This window comes from Podarcis tiliguerta, assembly GCF_965153285.1.
Source record: "Podarcis tiliguerta genome assembly, chromosome: 16".
Classification (NCBI taxonomy): Eukaryota; Metazoa; Chordata; class Lepidosauria; order Squamata; family Lacertidae; genus Podarcis; species Podarcis tiliguerta.
Window position 1 is genome coordinate 21,690,085 of NC_139549.1, and position 19,598 is coordinate 21,709,682.

At 45.8% G+C, this 19,598-nt stretch overlaps 1 protein-coding gene across 2 annotated transcripts in view; it reads left to right on the forward strand.

The window, feature by feature from the left end:
• Positions 1–4,463: 4,463 nt before the first annotated feature.
• LOC310666543 (L-serine dehydratase/L-threonine deaminase-like) overlaps positions 4,464–19,598 on the forward strand; it is a 34,126-nt gene continuing 18,991 nt past the window's right edge. Inside the window, exons 1-8 of one of the 2 annotated variants that reach the window (XM_083417475.1) lie at positions 4,464–4,623; positions 5,638–5,969; positions 8,763–8,924; positions 14,022–14,061; positions 15,611–15,747; positions 15,859–15,950; positions 17,720–17,947; positions 18,892–19,016. In XM_083417475.1, the coding sequence (XP_083273601.1) occupies positions 8,772–8,924; positions 14,022–14,061; positions 15,611–15,747; positions 15,859–15,950; positions 17,720–17,947; positions 18,892–19,016 (775 nt within the window). In that variant the 5' untranslated portion in view covers positions 4,464–4,623; positions 5,638–5,969; positions 8,763–8,771. The remainder of the gene's footprint in view (positions 4,624–5,637; positions 5,970–8,762; positions 8,925–14,021; positions 14,062–15,610; positions 15,748–15,858; positions 15,951–17,719; positions 17,948–18,891; positions 19,017–19,598) is intronic. The other variant, XM_083417477.1, reaches the window with a different exon arrangement.

Here is a 19,598-nt window from a genome sequence, read left to right on the forward strand (position 1 = left end):
CTACTGTCATGTGCTCTGGGTGAGGCTACTTTTGAAAAATGGGACTTCAAAGTGCCATGTGGTGCTTGCAGATGCTTTAAAATGCTCAAGGTGCTTTCGGAGGCGTTGACGTTCCTGAGGTTTCAGTTTTATTGCCCATCAGTTGATAGAGCCAGGTCCTGCCAGTGCACAGCCAGGAGTTCACTTTAAGGCTCCTGCCTCTCTCCTGGCCCCACTCCTGACATCTCCTATGACAAGCAGGTGGGCATGATCTGGGCCAGAGGATCCCCATCCCTGCTCTGAATCCATCCATCTAGCAAATGTGCATGAAGAGAAGAAAGTGAGCTATCAGCCTGAGCCTGAGACATTTGGCAAGGGTTTTACACACACACACACACACACACACACGGGTCAGCCAAGTGGCAGGCTGTTGTGTAATGTCACGTTCTGCTCTGATTGTCCATGTGATGCACTCTCTTAGGCAACCCATCCAAAAGCAATTATGCGGCTTTTGGACTTGTCCGTGTTGCCGTCTCATTAAGCCTTTTCAAAGGGAAAGAACCGGGAGAAATCTTTCCCGGAATCACAGGCACAGGACTCGATCATTTGCATTCTGTTTCCGGACTTAGTACAATAGCAATATTGATTATGCGTTTGTCTCTCTCTCTCTCTCTCTTGCTGCTTATCTCCCGGGTCTTAGATGAGGCAGCTATGGAGTGGAGGGAAGCAAGCTCAAAGAGGTCAGCTGAGTCATGAAAAGGGGCTCAGAAAAGGGGAGTCCAAATGATCAGGGGATGCAAAGACCCTCCACATGAGGAAAGGTAGCAGCATTTGGGACTTTCTACCAAACTTTTAGAAGACATCTGAAGGCAGCCCTGTTTAGGGAAGCTTTTACTGTTTAATAGGCTATTGAATTTTAGTGTTCTGTTGGAAGCCGCCCAGAGTGGGGAAACCCAGCCAGATGGGCGGGGTATAATTATTATTATTATTATTATTATTATTATTATTATTATTATTATTTTATTTATTTCTAGTTTAGAGAAAAGGCAGGGAAGAGGTGGCACAATGTTGTTGTTGTTTAGTCATTTAGTCATGTCCGACTCTTCGTGAGCCCATGGACCAGAGCACACCAGGCACACCTGTCTTCCACTGCCTCCTGCAGTTTGATCAAACTCATGCTGGTAGCTTTGAGAACACTGTCCAACCATCTTGTCCTCTGTCGTCCCCTTCTCCTCGTGCCCTCCATCTTTCCCAACATCAGGGTCTTTTCCAGGGAGTCTTCTCTCCTCATGAGGTAGCCAAAATATTGGAGTCTCAGCTTCAGGATCTGTCCTTCCAGTGAGCACTCAGGGCTGATTTCCCTCGGAATGGATAGGTTTGATCTTCTTGCAGTCCATGGGACTCTCAAGAGTCTCCTCCAGCACCATCATTCAAAAGCATCAATTCTTCGGCGATCAGCCTTCTTTATGGTCCAGCTCTCACTTCCATACATCACTACTGGGAAAACCATGGCTTTAACTATACGGACCTTTGTTGGCAAGGTGATGTCTCTGCTTTTTAAGATGCTGTCTAGGTATGTCATTGCTTTTCTCTCAAGAAGCAGGTGTCTTTTAATTTTGTGGCTGCTGTCACTATCTGCAGTGATCATGTGGCACGATAGTAGTGTATAAAATGAGGCATGGAGCAGAGAAATTGGATAGAAGAAGGTTCTTATCCCACAGCACTAGAACTTGTGGGTGTCCAACAAAGTTGAATGTTGGAAGAATCAGGACAGATAAAAGACAGGCCTCCGGCACATAGTTAGACTATGAAACACTTTCCCACAGGAGACAGGAATGGCCATCAGTGTGGGTGGCTTTAAAAGAGGATTGGACAAATTCATGGAGCTACGATGGCTGTGCTCTGCCTCCACGGTCAGAGGCAGCAATGCTTCTGAATAACAGTTGCTGGAAACCTCAAGAGGAGGGGAGAGGGATCTTGTGCTCAGGCACTGCTCCTGCAAGTTTCCCACAGGCATTTGGTTGGCCACTGTGAGAACAGGATGCCGGACTAGATGGGCCACTGGCCTGATCCAGCAGGGTCTTATTATGTTCAAAAGAGGACCCAAAGGGCCAACAAGCCCCAGCCTTCCAACGACAAAAGGGGACAACACAAAGGACACTCATAATTACTTTTGGCCGCTTTTTGGCCATTACAGGGAACTCTCTTGCATTCTGAGGACAATGTGGAGGGAATGACCCTGCTTCTAAGGGCAATGAAGTCTTTGCTCCAGTGTTGCCAAGTGGAAGAAAGGGTGCCCATTGGCATCAGCGGTCCATCCTCTTTCTTGCACCAGGCCCTGTTGGGACTCCTCCCACCGTGATGCCACACTCACACTCCAGGCCCCCTCAGTGTTGGGCAGAACTTGGCGCGCCTGCTGGTGCTGGAGGTGTGGCCTCAGGAGAATCCCAAGAGCCAGAAAGAGAGGCTTGGAGAGCCAAATTTCACTCCTGGGCCTGAGGTTCCCCACCCCTGACACCGGGGGGACGGACCCCCCAATGCCAAGGATAAAATGAGGATGCACTCATAGTCCTGGGCCTCGTTGCTGGATGAAGAACTCAAACTCAGATCTCTGTTTCTACCAGATTTTTTTAATGCATAGATCTGAGCAACCCAAGGTGTATTGCACCAGTAGCTGAGATGTTGATTCAACAAGCTACAGTGGTACCTTGGGTTAAGAACTTAATTGGTTCTGAGGTCTGTTCTTAACCTGAAACTGTTCTTAACCTGAGGTTTAGCTAGGACAGATAACTTAACCTAACTTTAACCTAACCTAACTTTAGCTAATGGGGCCTCCCGCTGCCGCGCGATTTCTATTCTCATCCTGAAGCAAAGTTCTTAACCCAAGGTACTATTTCTGGGTTAGCAGAGTCTGTAACCTGAAGCATCTGTAACCCGAGGTACCACTGTACACACACAAATCTCTTCCTTTTGAAGAGAGGGGCAGGCACAAGCCTCTGTGCTGCAAATGGCAGGCATTTCCGCTCCGGGCAGGAAAATGTACACTTCTCTGGGAGTGGGCTGGGCTTGTGAGGTTTGTGGGACTGGCCTCAGGGTGGTCAGCAGAGGCCCTTTAGGAGGAACCTGTCTAGAAGTGTCCACCATCCCACCATCACAGGGGCAGGAGACCTCTCTGAACCTTCCCCAGGTTCCAGCCTGTGACTCTCCCAATTGCCGGCCCCCTCTTCCAACTCTGACATTTCCTGAGGCCTCAGTTCCGCCCCCTCATCTTGCAGGGACCCTCCTGCAAGGTGTCTAATGCCAGCTTCCTGATCTCTTCTTCCTCCCCCCCCCCCGCACCTCAGAATCTGCCCACCCCCTCCATGACATCTCTGCAGAACTCGTAATACCCATTATCCTGAGATGCTCAATTGTGCCCAGTGTTTGTGGGGGCAGGAAACTTTCATTGTATCAGTGCTCTTTGTTCCCTTGTGCTTGACCTGGAAGCTGCTGTGGGTGCAGAATGCTGCAGTGTGATTGCTGATAAGAGACCCTCTCAGAGTAGAACATTTGTGCTCAGAGGTTACCAATTTGCTCCCAGGCCAAGTTCAAGGTGTTACCTTCTGCATGCATTATGCCCTAGGTTTAATCCCCAGCGACATCTCCCAGTAGGGCTCAGTAGGGTTGGGAATGCTCCCTGTCTGAATCCACGAAAAGCAGCTGCTAATAATAATAATAATAATAATAATAATAATAATAATAATAGAAGAAGAGTTTGGATTTGATATCCCGCTTTATCACTACCCGAAGGCTAACATTCGCCTTTCCCTTCCTCCTCCACAACAAACACTCTGTGAGGTGAATGGGGCTGAGAGACTTCAAAGTGTGACTAGCTCAAGGTCACCCAGCAGCTGCATGTGGAGGAACAGAGACGCAAACCCGGTTCACCAGATTACGAGTCTACCGCTCTTAACCATTACACCACACTGTAATTTATTACTTATATCCCACCCATCTGGCCAGACCTCCCCAGCCACTCTGGGCAGCTTATTATATTAAAAACACAACAAAACATTAACATTAAAAATTTTCCTAAACAGGGCTGCCTGCAGATGTCATCTAAAAGTCAGATAGATGTTTATTTTCTTGACATCTGATGGGACGGTGTTCCACAGGGAGGGCGCCACTACCGAGAAGGCCCTCTGCCTGGTTCGCTGTAACCTCACTTCTCGCAATGAGGGAACCATCAGAAGGCCCTCAGAGCTGGACCTCAGTGTCCGAGTTAGATGATTGGGGTGGAGACAATACTGAGCAAAATGGACCAATGGTCTGATTCAGTATAGGACAGCTTCCAATATTCCTATGAAAACTGGCTTAGAGGGGTCAAGGGGCTGCCTGGGTTGCTGCTCTGGCTCCCCTGTGTGTGCCTGGCTCTGTTGTCTTGGTATCAGTGGATGTCACAATCCCTGGAGTTTGACCTTTCACCTCCAGCCAACCAGAAGTCAGGGGATTCTGGAATCTCCTTTGCAGTAACAGACACCTGAATCCCAGAGACACTGGGAGTCTCTAGGGGCTCCTGGCTTATTCTCCTAGATGCACTAAGAACAACCTGTGGGTGATCGTACAGTCCGTTTAGACCTCCAAGGGGACACTGCCCCGTCTCAGGTAATTCAAGTTTACAACCTTTGCTAATCAACCCAAAAAAGCCTCCTGGACTTTAGAAATGAATGTCCTAGATTTGGGACCACCACCACCGAACACCACAAGCAACCCCAAGTTTACAGCCTTGCAAACACCCAGCAGCTGGCTGTTCCATTATTCCACCGGGGCTGTGTGTAGACGTGATTCCACTGGATTCTGGAAACCCTATGAAAATCCAGTGTTTTCTGAGAATCTGTGCTTTTCATTTTAGTTTTAAGGTTCCAGACCTCAAGGAGATGCACAATCATAGACTTGTAGAATTGGAAGTAGGGACCACAAGGGTCATCTAGTCCAACAACCCTCAATGCAGGAATATTTTGCTCAATGTGGGACTTGAACCCACAACACTGAGAGCTCTTTGATGTTGGGCGGGTGACCTCAGAAGGTGGTGGAACCTCTTTCACTGGAAGCTTTTAAGCAGATGTTGTATGGCCATCTTTCGGGGATTCTTTTGCCGTGATTGGGGGTTGGACTAGATGCCTCTGGGGTCCCTTCCAACTCTACAATTATTTGATCCGAGGTCTGACTAATTAAGCACCGTGGTTAGCAGAACCAGAGAAGTTGTTCTGTGGCCATAGAACAAATGGGTGGGAATTTGAGGGAATTTGAGTGAGGGAATTTGCTTGCAACGCCTGGTGTGTACACAGCTATCTGCTGGGGTCAATGTGTTTCCCTGTGCCTCACTCCTAACGCTGCCTCATCGTCATTCCAGACCCAGCCTGCCAACCTGGTTTGAACCAGTTCTGGACCATTTGAGTGAAGGGGCCCTTTGTCTGAAGCAGCCACCCCAGACTGTCCCCCCCAGCCCCTCCTTCCTCCACCAGCTAGCCTTGTCTGTCTCTCATTTGCTCCTCTTCTTTTGGTATTGGAGTGACTGAAATAGGCTTTCCCCCTTTTGCAACGAATCACACACACCCCTTCCCTGTTTCCCCTCTGGCTGACATCCTTTTAAGCATTGATTCTGCTCCTTTCCCTTAGGTCGGATCTCTGGTTGGAGGAGAGGAAGGGAGATGACCTCAGAGGCGAGGGCAGTGGTTATGGGGAGTGCACCACGCCTCCCATAAGTGGCCAGCACCAAGCCAAGACCACCGGCTTATAAAGTGGGGCCAAGAGAAACCAACATTCCCCCAATGAGACCAGAGTCGTGAAGATAAGCACAGCACCCAGGCAGCCCACCCCCAGGAGAAGGAGGAGAGCCCCCCTCTGAGTCCACCAGTGGCTTCCTCCAAAACACCACCGCAAGCACCCAGCTCTGCCGTCCGACCACTTTGCAAGCCAAGCTCCAAAGCCTCTTCTAAGACCCTCGACAAGTAAGTGCGTCTCATTGTCTGGCTGGAGGTCTACTAGACAATGTGCATCATGATGTAAGGCACACCTTTAGCCTTCAGATAAGCAAGGTATAGGCCGTTTGCACTGCAAATTTGGATCCTTGGGAGAGTTGGATAATTGAGGATGGAAAATTTGCTTGCAGGGAGAGTCTGTTTGTTTATACACTGCCCTATACTCAGAGGTCTTAGCAGTGCTGTAGACAGGAATGTTAAAGCACTGCCTTGGGTTGATTTGGAGCACAATGGGGCGCTAGGGAAAGATGGTTATCCAGTGGAGAGTCAGTGTGGCATAGTGGTTTGAGAGTCTGACTAGGATCTTGGAGACCAGGGTTCAAATCCCGACTTGGCCATGAAGTTCACTGGGTGATCTGGGGCCAGTCCCTGCCTCTCAGCCAAATCTACCTCACAGGGTTGTTGTGGGGAAGGGATGAGGAAAGGGAGCACCATGTACACTGCATCCCTTGAGTTCCTTGGATAAAAAAAATGGGGTATAAATGCAATAAATTAAAAAAGGTTCCATGTAGGGATGGGAGGGGGACAAATTCAATTAATCCATAGGCAAACGTATCTAATTCATTCTTTTTGAAACAATATGCCAGCAGAAAGGCAGCCATCCGTGGAAATTCGTCACTTCTCTGAATATTGTGATGTGTCTCCAAATGCACATGCTAAAGTGTGCCTATTAATGCATGTATTAGAGGCACAATATACAAAATGCATTAGATTAGGGGAGATTTCTCTGCTGAAAAAGATATATGCACATGAAGTAAAATGGTATACAAATATTTAGATGAGGAGAAAAGTAGCACTAAAATGCTGATGAATTTTAAAAGGACTTTAAAAAAAAATGCAAAGTGTGGAGAGCTGAACTTATGATTGGAAAAATGAGAAACCAGGAGGGACAGATTTGCCCATCCCTAGTTCCAGGTTCAGTCTCTTATCATCTCTGGTTAAAAGGGTCAAGTGATGGGAAAGACCACCTGATGCTGCCAGTCAGAGTGGACAATACTGGGTCAAGAGGAGCAAATCCTCTGACCTGATATAAGGCAACACCCTCTGCCCAGGGCTGTCTTCTCAAGCTTAGAATAACTTCCCGAGATTTCAACCAAACATGTTTCTCAGCCTGGCTATGTAAGTCCGTTTCTGAACTACAGAAGGCAGCTGGGAACTCCCAACGATGACTTCAAGCTATGAGAACGGAGGTACCCCTGGGCAGTGTGCTGAAGTTGCCTTGAATTCTTCTCCATCATGGTCAGGATCCTGTGGCCAAATTGCAACCCGGAAAACCGACACACACAGAGCACCCGGAGAGCTGCATGTGTCTGTAGCCTTTTAAATGTGAAAGACAAACAAAATCCACTGTCTGGCAGGGAAGGAAGAAAGGGGCTGATCACAGCTCCCCACTCTCCCCAAGCCTGAACAGCTGTGAAGGGTAGAATGTCAGCTTTCTTTAAAGAGGCATGCATGTGTGCAAACCCAGCTGTTAAGATAGGAAACTTCAGGCACATCACCCATTAATATAGTATATGGGTAGGAGGTGATATGTATCCCCACTACCACCACCCTAAATGAGCTTGGCAGGGACCCCAGAAGGAGAGATGGGCACTGCCAAGGTGAAAGTAAGCAGAACGGGTAGGGAGAAGGGTGCGAAAAAGCAATTCACTAGCAGCAGGCTGCGAGTTCAGCTGTCTGTCTGCAGGATTGTACACACTTTCTTTAAATTAAAAGTAAAACACCCTATCAAAATTTCGGATGAATTCTGAGACGTATCTAAGTTATGCAAATTGATGATATGCACAATGTCCCTTTTGCCATAATCTTCCTCATTCCTGCCCTTAAAAAAAAAAGATTTTATTAAAGATTTTTCATAAGACGATAAATTAAAGGAGCAGGATTGTTCAAACATATGTATTTAGCCACAAGGTCCAGGAACCTGCTTGTTCTCTTTTTTAAAAATAATAATGAAACTTCAGTTTCTAAATTCGCAGCACTAAGAGCCAATCACAAAGAGGGACAAGGAGTTAAGCAGTGAAGCTTCATTGCAGTCGCAGGACAACTTACACCATGGGTTGGCAAACTAAGGTCTGCGGGCTGGATCAGGCCCAATTGCCTTCTGGATCTTGTCCACGAAGGGTCCAGGAGTCGCCACGTGGATCGACAGCACGTGTGTGTTCTTTCCCTCTCCCTCACACGGCGGCGCCAGCAGTGCCTCCTCCTCCCTCCCTCCTCCTGGCTTCTCATCGCCCTGCCTAGAGGAGGAAGGGGGCTGGGCTTTGTTGGTGCCAGCAGCAGCAGTGCTTGAGCAGCCACCATTTTAAGCAGCCCCTTCGCGTGCCGCTCATCGTCCCACCCCCGCTGCCAGCCCCTGCTGCTTGCAAAACACAGGTAAGCAGCCACCAGGGCTCGTGGTGCTCTTGTATCATTTTTCCCCCCTCCAAAATATAGTCCGGCCCCCCTCAAGGTCTGAGGGACAGTGGACTGGCCCCCTGCTGAAAAGGTTTGCTGACCCCTGGAGTCTTACCCCATCAGCAAGCTTGACTTGCCTGCACTTTTGGGAAAAAATTCTAGCATGAGGACTAGAAACTTGATTGATTTAAATAGAATTAGACTTGAGATTCTAAGATCACAGCACTCACAGCCTTGGCTGTTTGTGAGTGTATCAATGGACTTCAACTACACAGCCATGAAGAAAGGGTCAAAATGAAGCAAAACAGTCTTTTTTCCCTTATTCTTCCACTGTGCTTATTCTGTACCTAATCCCCATTCTACCCTCAGCTTTCCGCAATGGCCTCCTCCAAGCCCTTCCATGTGGTCACTCCGCTGCGGGTCAGCCCCCACCTCTCCAAATTGGCTGGTACCAAGGTCTACCTGAAGCTCGAAAACTCCCAACCCACTGGCTCCTTTAAGATACGAGGCATAGGGAACTTCTGCAAAGCGGTAAGGAAAGGAGAAGGCTATATGGGGAAGGCTCGTAGCTCAGTGGCAGAGCAGCTGCCTTGAGTGCAGAAGGTCCCAGGTTCAATCCCCAGCCTGTCCAGGTGGGGCTGGTGGCGACCCCTGCCTAAAACCCTAGAGAGCTGCTGCCAGTCAGTGCAGAGAAAACACTGAAGACAGTGTAGACAACAAGCCAGTTGTCTGACTTACTAGATGGTCTAGAATCATAGAATCATTGAATCATAGAGTTGGAAGAGACCACAAGGGTCATCGAGTCCAACCCCCTGCCAAGCAGGAAACACCATCAGAGCACTCCTGACATATGGCTGTCAAGCCTCTGCTTAAAGACGTCCAAAGAAGGAGACTCCACCACACTCCTTGGCAGCAAATTCCACTGTCGAACAGCTCTTACTGTCAGGAAGTTCTTCCTAATGTTTAGGTGGAATCTTCTTTCTTGTAGTTTGGATCCATTGCTCCGTGTCCGCTTCTCTGGAGCAGCAGAAAACAACCTTTCTCCCTCCTCTATGTGACATCCTTTTATATATTTGAACATGGCTATCATATCACCCCTTAACCTCCTCTTCTCCAGGCTAAACATGCCCAGCTCCCTTAGCCGTTCCTCATAAGGCATCGTTTCCAGGCCTTTGACCATTTTGGTTGCCCTCCTCTGGACACGTTCCAGTTTGTCAGTGTCCTTCTTGAACTGTGGTGCCCAGAACTGGACACAGTACTCCAGGTGAGGTCTGACCAGAGCAGAATACAGTGGCACTATAACTTCCCTTGATCTAGATGCTATACTCCTATTGATGCAGCCCAGAATTGCATTGGCTTTTTTAGCTGCCGCGTCACACTGTCGGCTCATGTCAAGTTTGTGGTCAACCAACACTCCTAGATCCTTTTCACATGTACTGCTCTCAAGCCAGGTGTCACCCATCTTGTATTTGTGCCTCTCATTTTTTTTGCCCAAGTGCAATACTTTACATTTCTCCCTGTTAAAATTCATCTTGTTTGTTTTGGCCCAGTTCTCTAATCTGTCAAGGTCGTTTTGAAGTGTGATCCTGTCCTCTGGGGTGTTAGCCACCCCTCCCAGTTTGGTGTCATCTGCAAATTTGATCAGGATGCCCTTGAGTCCATCATCCAAGTCATTGATAAAGATGTTGAATAAGACCGGGCCCAAGACAGAACCCTGTGGCACCCCACTAGTCACTCTTCTCCAGGATGAAGAGGAACCATTGATGAGCACCCTTTGGGTCCGGTCAGTCAGCCAGTTACAAATCCACTGAGTGGTAGCATAGTCAAGACCGCATTTTACCAGCTTCTTTACAAGAATATCATGGGGCACCTTGTTAAATGCCTTGCTGAAATCAAGGTAGACTACATCCACTGCGTTCCCTTCATCTACCAGGCTTGTAATTCTGTCAAAAAATGAGATCAGGTTAGTCTGACATGACTTATTTTTCAGAAATCCATGCTGACTATTGGTGATCACAGCATTCCTTTCTAGGTGCTCACAGATTGTTTGCTTAATGATCTGCTCCAGAATCTTCCCTGGTATTGATGTCAGACTGACTGGGCGGTAATTATTTGGGTCCTCTCTTTTCCCCTTTTTGAAAATAGGGACAACATTTGCCCTCCTCCAGTCTGCCGGGACTTCGCCTGTTCTCCAGGAATTCTCAAAGATGATTGCCAGTGGTTCTGAGATCACATCAGCCAGTTCTTTTAATACTCTTGGATGCAGTTCATCTGGCCCTGGAGACTTGAATACATCTAAACTAGCCAAGTATTCTTGTACTATCTCCTTAGTTATTCTGGGCTGTGTTTTCTCTGCTGAATCATTTGCTCCAAATTCTTCAGGTCGGGCATTGTTTTCTTTATCGGAGAAGACTGAGGCAAAGAAGGCATTGAGGAGTTCAGCCCTTTCTGTGTCCCCTGTTTGCATTTCACCATCTTCTCCTCTGAGTGACCCCACTGTTTCTTTGTTCTTCCTTTTGCTACGAACATACCCATAAAAGCCTTTTTTGTTGCTTTTAACCTCTCTAGCAAGCCTGAGTTCATTCTGTGCTTTAGCTTTTCTGACTTTGTGTCTACACGTGCTGGCTATTTGTTTGAATTCCTCTTTGGTGGTTTCCCCCCTTTTCCATTTTTTGTACACATCCTTTTTTAATCTTAACTCAGTTAAAAGTTCTTTAGATAGCCACCCTGGCTTCATTAGGCACCTTCCATGTTTCCGTCTCATTGGTATTGCCTGAAGTTGTCTATTCCCACATAAGACGAAAAAGAATGGCAAAAGTTATCCCTGATTTTCTCTATTGCCCTAGGATTGGCTGTAGCTCAGGTTAAGGCAGCTTTCTGTGTTCCTATGATGGGAACCCTTCTGGTGGGAAGTGATATTGCACATAACAGATATTGTTTAATAAGCTTAGGGAACTCACCGCCACAAGCTTGAAGCCTCCTCCTCAGTCTGGCTGGTACTGTCTTTTTATTTATTTATTTAATTTATTTCTAATTTTTCATTTAGAGCAAATAAACATTTCGGCAATAATTTAACATTTCAAACCCCAACTTCCCTCCCCCTTTTCCTGCAGTTCCATAAATTTATTTTTATCTTTACCTGCACATCCCAATTATCTTAAGTTATTCTTTTCTTCATCTATTTTCATATATGCTTTAGAAACTGCGAGGGGTTTTTTACGGTAATCCTTCTAATGTCTTAATCTGTTTACAATTTGTTTGTAAAAAATTCGATAAACCATTTCTATTCCTTAATAAAAAGTTTGTTGTCTTGATTTCTTATTCTTCTTGTAAGTTTTGCCATTTCTGCATAGTCCATTCATTTCTATAGCCATTCTTCTCTCGCCGGGACTTCTTCTTTCCATTTTTGGGCAAATATTGTTCTTGCAGCTGTTGTTGCATACATAAATAAATTTCTATATTACTTAGGTAACTCTGATCCCATAATCCCTAAAAGGAAAGATTCTGGGTTGTTGTTTTTTTACAAATGTTACCTTAAACATCTTTTTCATTTCATTATATATCATTTCCCAGTAAGTTTTAACCTTACTGCATGACCACCACATATGAGAAACGGTACCTTCTTTCTCCTTACATTTCTAACACTTATTCAATTTTGATTTATACATTTTTGTCAATCTGCTAGGTGTTAAGTACCATCTGTATAACATTTTCATATAATTTTCTCTTAAAGCATAACATGCTGTAAATTTTATATCTGTAAATTTTATATCTATATTCCACAATCGTTCCCATGCCTCCATTTCTATGTTATGACCAATGTATCACTGAATATTTCACTTGTTTATCTTTTGTCTCCCATTCCAATAACATCTTATGCATTTGAGACATCGCTTTAACATTACAGTCTCTTTCTCTAACTCAGATACTTGTCCCCCAAATGCTCATTTCATATTTTTTTGAAGACTTCATTGAAATGATGATATTGTATCCATGTTGTTACCATTCCTTACTTTCTTTTAATTTGAATTCTCCACCTTCCTCTCTTAACGAATTTCTATAAATTACCCAATTTTCCACCATCTCCTCCTTCTTCACCGCTACGGCTTCCAGTGGCGAAAGCCAAAGTGGTGTTTTTGGCTCAAATACATTTTTATATTTGTCCCATACTCTACACAAATTTTTCCTAATTATATGATTTGTAAATCCTTTATATACTTTCACCTTTTCATACCACAAATACATGTGCCAGCCAAAATATATTATCATGACCTTCCAAGTCTAAAATATGTGGATTCTTCAGTGACAACCATTCCTTCAACCAGCACAGACAGGAAGCTTCATAATATGATCTCATACCTGGCAGGGAAAAACCTCCTCTCTCTTTCACATCTATCAGTATTTTATATTTTATTCTTGGTTTTTCCCCCTGGCAAGATATATTTAGAAATATATATTTTGCCATTTATTGTAACAATCTGTCTTGCTGATCACCAGTATTGATTAAAACAAAAATAACATCCTTGGTAATACATTCATTTTTATGGTTGACACTCTTTTATGGTTGACAATGAAAGTTTCGTTCTACCCCATATTTGAAAATTTCTTTTCATATCCTCCCAGTTTTAAAATAATTATCTTTGTACAAATTTATATTTTTTGCTCTTAACCATACACCTAGGTATTTAATCCCCGCCCCAATCCTTAGGCCAGATAAATCTTGTAATGTGTTCTTTCTCTCATCATTCATAGTTTTTACCAGGAGTTCGATTTTATCTTTGTTAATTTTAAGATCTGCTACTTCTCTATATTGTTAATCTCTTCTAGTGCTTTTGGAATTGTCTCTATTGGTTCTTCTACAGATATCACCACATCCTCTGCAAATGTTTTTAATTTATATTGTCTTTGTCCCCCCCTTATTCCTTTAATTTCTTGGTTACCTCTTATTCTTTGCGCCAAAACTTCTAAAACTAATATAAACGATAAAGGTGGCAGTGGGCAGCCTTGTCTAGTTCCTTTGTTTATTTTGCAGTTCCCCATTAACACATTATTTACTATCAATTTTGCTGACTCCTCTATATATATTGCCTTACCTCCTTTTATAAAAAGTCTCCATAGCTCAAATATTCCAACATAAAGTTCCAGGAGACATTATCAAATGCTTTCTCTGCATCTAAAAACATTAAGGCTGCTTGCTTTTCATTTCATTTCTAAACATTCAAAACATCAATTATATTCAGGCAGCTGCCATCTTTGTTTGGGGGAAAGGCTCCTTCTGGGAAGAATCAAATTGGGCACTAAACATGCATGATTCACCCTCCATCAACTGCCTGACTTAAATGGGGGCTTTAAAAGCTGAGATCTTCATGAAGAACTAACAGAGTTATAGCATGCTTGGGGGGAAATCTTAGGGACCTAGTCAGTGCTGGAAGCAGGATGTTGGACTAGATGGGCCTTTGCTCTGATCTAGCAGAGTTCTTTGGGCATTCTGCAAACGTTCATTATGAGGTCAGGAGGGCAGAATCTGGTCCAGACCTGCCTGGAAAGAACAGTGGGTGCGTGGGGTTGTTTTTGCTGTGGGGTTAAGATGGCTTCTGTTCGCACATTCCTCTTCTTTTGCTTTCACAGATGGCCGAAAAAGGCAGCAAGGAGTTTGTCTCCGCCTCAGGTAATGTAGTTTTCTGTGGACAATGTCAGGGTTCTGCAAGCTAGCTCCAAGTTGGAGAATGGCTAGACGAGACGAGGGATGGAGGAGAACTGCAATTGAGTTTGCATATAAAGGGGAATCTCCAAAATTCGCTTTCACTTTCCAAAATAATACGAGAACAAAACCAGAGCCACCCTCTGGAATTGGCACTTTTCTGAATTTTGCTACGCAGTTCTTAAGGAATGGGCATAAAAATGCATGTCTGTGTGTGAGAGAGTGAAAATAACATATACAAAAATGCATTAGGCGAAAGTGCTTTGCAAAAAAAATAATATGAAGCCACAATGGCTGTACTCTACCTCCGCAGTTAGAGGTAGTAATGTGCCTGAATTCCTGTTGCTGGAAACCTCAGGTGGGGGGAGAGCTCAATTGCCTGTGCCCTGCTTGTGGGTTTCCCTTTGAGGCATCTGATTGGCCACTGTGAGAACAGGATGCTGGACTGGAAGGGCTACTAGCCCGATTCAGCAGCCTCGTCTCATGTTCGTATGTGTACATGGGGGGGGGGGAATCACACTAAAAGGCTGGTGAATTTTTGCAAGGATTTCAAAAAATGTTTCCACAAGCTAACATGGAAATGCAAAGAACTGAACCCAAGTTTGGAAAAATGAGAGAAACCAAAAGGGACCAATTTGCCCAACCCTACTGTGCCTATACAGATACAAACAACAGCCTTGGGGACCAAACTACTGGCAGTCTAAATGCAAAAGTAGTGCAGGGAATTATTGGGTTGTTCTTATTTTTATTATGTGTTTTGTGTTTTTATATTGTGATTTTATATTGTGAACTGCCCTGAGACCTGTGGGTATAGGGCAGTAAGGGACCCCTGACCATTAGGTCCAGTCGTGACCAACTCTGGGGTTGCTGCGCTCATCTCGCTTTATTGGCCGAGGGAGCCGGCATACAGCTTCCGGGTCATGTGGCCAGCATGACTAAGCTGCTTCTGGCGAACCAGAGCAGGGCACGGAAACGCCGTTCACCTTCCCACCGGAGCAGTACCTATTTATCTACTTGCACTTTGACGTGCTTTTGAACTGCTAGGTTGGCAGGAACAGGGACCGAGCAACGGGAGCTCACCCTGTCGCGGGGATTCGAACCGCCGACCTTCTGATCAGCAAGTCCTAGGCTCTGTGGTTTAACCCACAGCGCCACCCGCGTCCCTGGTATAGGGCGGTATACAAATTTAATTAACAACAACAATATGGTGGCTTAGAGGCTGAGCTGCAAATCAGAAAGTCCCCAGTTTGGATTTCACCTCTCCCACAAACTAGATGACCTTAGGCACGACACCCTAGATTATATCCAGAAGTAGTTGTACTCCAAGGAAACCCATTGAACTTAATGGACATGACCAACTTCATATTACTATAAATGCAGTTGCTCTGTGTCTCTTTATATTTCTGGGGTTTTTGCTCAAACACACAGAAGGTGTTGTACACCTTGGGTGGCTGAGGAATGGGGACAACCCTCATGAGGTCTAGCATCATGTGGTGTCAAATGGGCTTTCTTCCAGCTGGGAATGCCGGCCTCGCAACTGCCTACTGTGCCAAACTGTTGGAGATCCCGGCTACCATCTACGTGCCCCAATCCACGCCAGCTTTCACTGTGGAGCGCATGAAAGATGAGGGAGCCACGGTGTGCTTTGGGCAGGTAGGTCTGGGCAGTTATCACAGGAGAAAAAAATGTTGGAAGCCTTAAGCAAACCCAACACCAAATCTTTCTTATAATCTTAGTCTAATAACATGACTTCCTTTCCTCTAGACCCTGGACGAATGCAAGAACAAAGCCCAGGAGATGGTAAAGAGAAACTCTGATTGGACCTTTGTGCCTCCCTTCGGTGATCCTCTCATCAGGTATGTGATGTATGAGTGAGAGCTAGTGGAAATCCGTTTTGGAAGATTCGGGATGGGTGTTCATGCTGCCCTTAAATTATGGAACTCCCTCAGGAAGCAGCAATGACTACCAGCATAGATGTCTTAAAAGGGGGATTAGACTTACATATACAGTGGTACCTCAGTTTCCGAATACCTCCATAGTCGAACTTTTCAGAACTCAAAAGCTGAAAACCCAGAAGCAAATGCCTCGGTTTTCGAACGCGCCTCGGAAGTCAAACAAGAAACGAGGCTTCCGTTTTGAGTTTTCCGTATTGAGGCTTCTGCTTTCAGTTTTTGGTTTTTGAACGTTTCAGAACTTGAACAGACTTCCAGAATGAATTGCATTCTAGAACCAAAGTACCACTGAACACTATATAGTTTTGTTACCTTAATTAAATTTTACTGACATTGTTTAACTCTGCTTTCTTTTGGGGTTTTTTTTTTTTTTTAAAAAAAAAGACCTTATTTTCTTCTCTTTTTCACTTGAATTCACTTCCAAACTATCAATAAAATATAAATATGAAACAGTAAAAAGTAAAAAAGGGATCAGGCAAATCCACAGAGGAGGAGCCTATCAGTGGCTACTATGCACTCTTCCTCTATGGCCAGAGGCATTAATGCTTCTGAATACAGGAATGCAGGAAACCACAGGAGAGAAGAGTTGCTGTTGAGCTCATGTCCTGCTTGTGGGTTTTTCACAGGCATCTGGTTGGCTGCTGTGAGAACAAGATGCTAGACTAAATGGGCCATTGGCTTGATCCAGCAAGCTCTTCTCATCTTATATTCTTTACCCTGCCCTTTGACACTTGAAATGTACTGTATTGGCCTGAATATCAGCTGCACCTTTAAAATGGGGGGGGGGGAGAGAGAAAGGAAAAATACCTGAATATAAGCCACTCCCTTCCTCGCTGCTCCTGGCTGCATGGGGGGGGGGGGCCGAGGAGCCATGCTGCCTTGCTGGCAGCCTTTCCCCTTCCTTGCTCTCTCCCTTCCCGGCCTTTGGGGGAGAGGATGGGGGACTATGCACAGGGCAGGCACCGATTTGCCGCGCTCCTGGTCATTGTTTGCCCCAGGCTCCTGGCTGCATACCGTAAGGTCACAAATATAAACCACACTTTTTGGGGTTGGAATTTGGGGGGGAAGTGAGGCTTATGTTCAGGCCAACATGGTCTATTTTCAGGACCCACCTTAGATTTTTGTTGTTGTAATTCAAATTTTTAAACATTGTTTTTAATGTGCTTTATATTGTTGTAACCTGCCCAGAGACCTTAGGGTGAAGGGCAGTTAATAAACTAAAATAAGAGACACACATCTTTTGTAAATAAGAGGAATATTAAGAAGGGGAAGAGAGGAGGGCTTTTAAAAACAAGAGACAGAAATCTTCCCTTTCTGCCCTCTGCCACTTGGAATGGTGGAGAAATTCAGCTCCATTCAGCTTCGAAACAGTACCAGATTAGCAATTTTGAAGTAATACCTGAACCAAAGTGCAGCCATTTTGGCTACCTGGTGGCCATTTTTTCCCTCCCACAATGCCCTGGAATTTCAACTGGGGCCTGGGGGGCAGGGAGCAGAGAATATGGCAGGGATTTCCTGCAACAAAGGAAAAGACCAGATTTCTCCCCCTCCCCGCAAATAAAAATGATGAGACATTTTGAGTGCGCTCTTCTCTCAGCGCCCCCCCCCCCCAACTCTCTCTTTCCCACCCCTGACATTTGGTTTTGATATTCTGGGTCCCCTCTGCTTTGCAGTGAAGGGCACAAGACCATGGTTGCAGAGATGAAGGAGCAGATGGAGTCCAAACCTGGAGTGATAGTTCTCTCTGTCGGAGGGGGCGGCCTGCTCTGTGGGGTGATCCAGGGCCTCCGCGATGCAGGCTGGGACGACGTACCCATCATCGCCATGGAGACCTGGGGAGCTCACAGCTTCCATGCTTCCTTGAAACAAGGGGAGCTGGTGACACTGCCCAAAATTACCAGGTGAGCACATGGCACATTTGGTGGCACTGTGGGTTAAACCCCAGAGCCTAGGGCTTGCCGAGCAGAAAGTTGGCGGTTCGAATCCCCGTGATGGGGGTGAGCTCCCGTTGCTCGGTCCCTGCTCCTGCCAACCTAGCAGTTCGAAAGCACGAAGTGCAAATAAATAAATAGGTACCCCTCCGACGGAAAGGTAAACAGCATTTCCATGCACTGCTCTGGCTTGTCAGAAGCGACTTAGTCATGCTGGCCACATGACCCAGAAGCTGTACGCCGGCTCCCTCAGCCAGTAAAGCGAGATGAGCGCCACAACCCCAGAGTCATCCGCGACTGGACCTAAAGGTCAGGGGTCCCTTTACCTTTTAGGAGCCCTTACCTCAGGGCAGGAGCCACTACTGGTAGCGTGACAGCTGATGCGGGCTGGTGCCCATTGGCTCTGGTAGGGCAGAAGACAGGGAGCCCAACAGTAGGGGGCACAAGAGCCAATGACAGACAGAGCCAACGTTCTCCTAGTTTTGTCCCCATCCTCTTCCCTGTGGAGTTCTATAAGCAGCAACACTGAGAAGAAGGAGGAGGCTGATACTCTCTGGGTTGGTTAAAGCAAGCAAGCGAGGGCTGACTGAGGCCAGAGCAAATGACCAATGTAATACTGGGAGCTAGTGCAGTGGTTAGAGTATCAGACTTGGACCTGGAGCAGCAGAGTTCAAATCCCCACTTGACCATGAAGCACACTGGGTGAGGCCAGTCACTGGCTGTCAGCCTAACATGCCTCACAGGGTTGTTTGGGGGATTCAGTGATAATAGATGATGATGATGATGATGATGATGATGATAGATAAATAAATAAATAAAAATAATATAGCCTCATTGTTCACATTGTTCACCTGAGCCAAATCCAACCAACAAAATCCAGCCCACTGATCTTCCTTTTCCTGTTCTGGGTCCAGCATTGCTACCACGCTTGGGGCAGCTACTGTGGCAGAGGAAGCTTTGAAGCTGGCTCAGGAACACTGCGTCATATCACAGGTCGTTACTGACCCGGAGGCAGTGGCAGGCATTCCAAGGTTTTTGGGTATGTATTTGCAGGACATTCATCCTGTATTAATGCACTAACAGCGAACTCGTTCTCCAAGTCTGGATAATCAATGCAATTGAGTCTATGATCTATATGAATTGTCTGCTGAATTTGTCTGTTCTGCCTTATACAACAGTGTTTTTGATATGATGGCATTTGTTTGCTATGTTTGCTAAGGTTTAATGCTGCTGCAAGATTAACCCGGGTGTTGGGAGAAGCGGAATGCAAATAATTAAATTGAATCAAATCCATATGTATCCGGAATTATCCATTCACAAGTGGGGAGGCACCAGTAGGTTTAGATGAATCCCTAGGTTCTCAGAAATACAACATTCTTTAATGTGTGGGGCAGTAACTCCAAAAAACAGCCCACTTAGGACTGAACATGCTCAGTGGGCCTGGAATGTTGGTGGGGTACTTCACAGAACTACAATTCCCAGAATTCCCTTGAAAGAAAGGTTGCTTGTTAAACCACTCTAGGAACTGGGAGGGGGAAAGGGTCTCCTAACAACCTTCATCACCCTCAACAAACTACAGCTCCCAGGATTCTTTGGGGGAATCAGAGAATTGTAGAGTGGA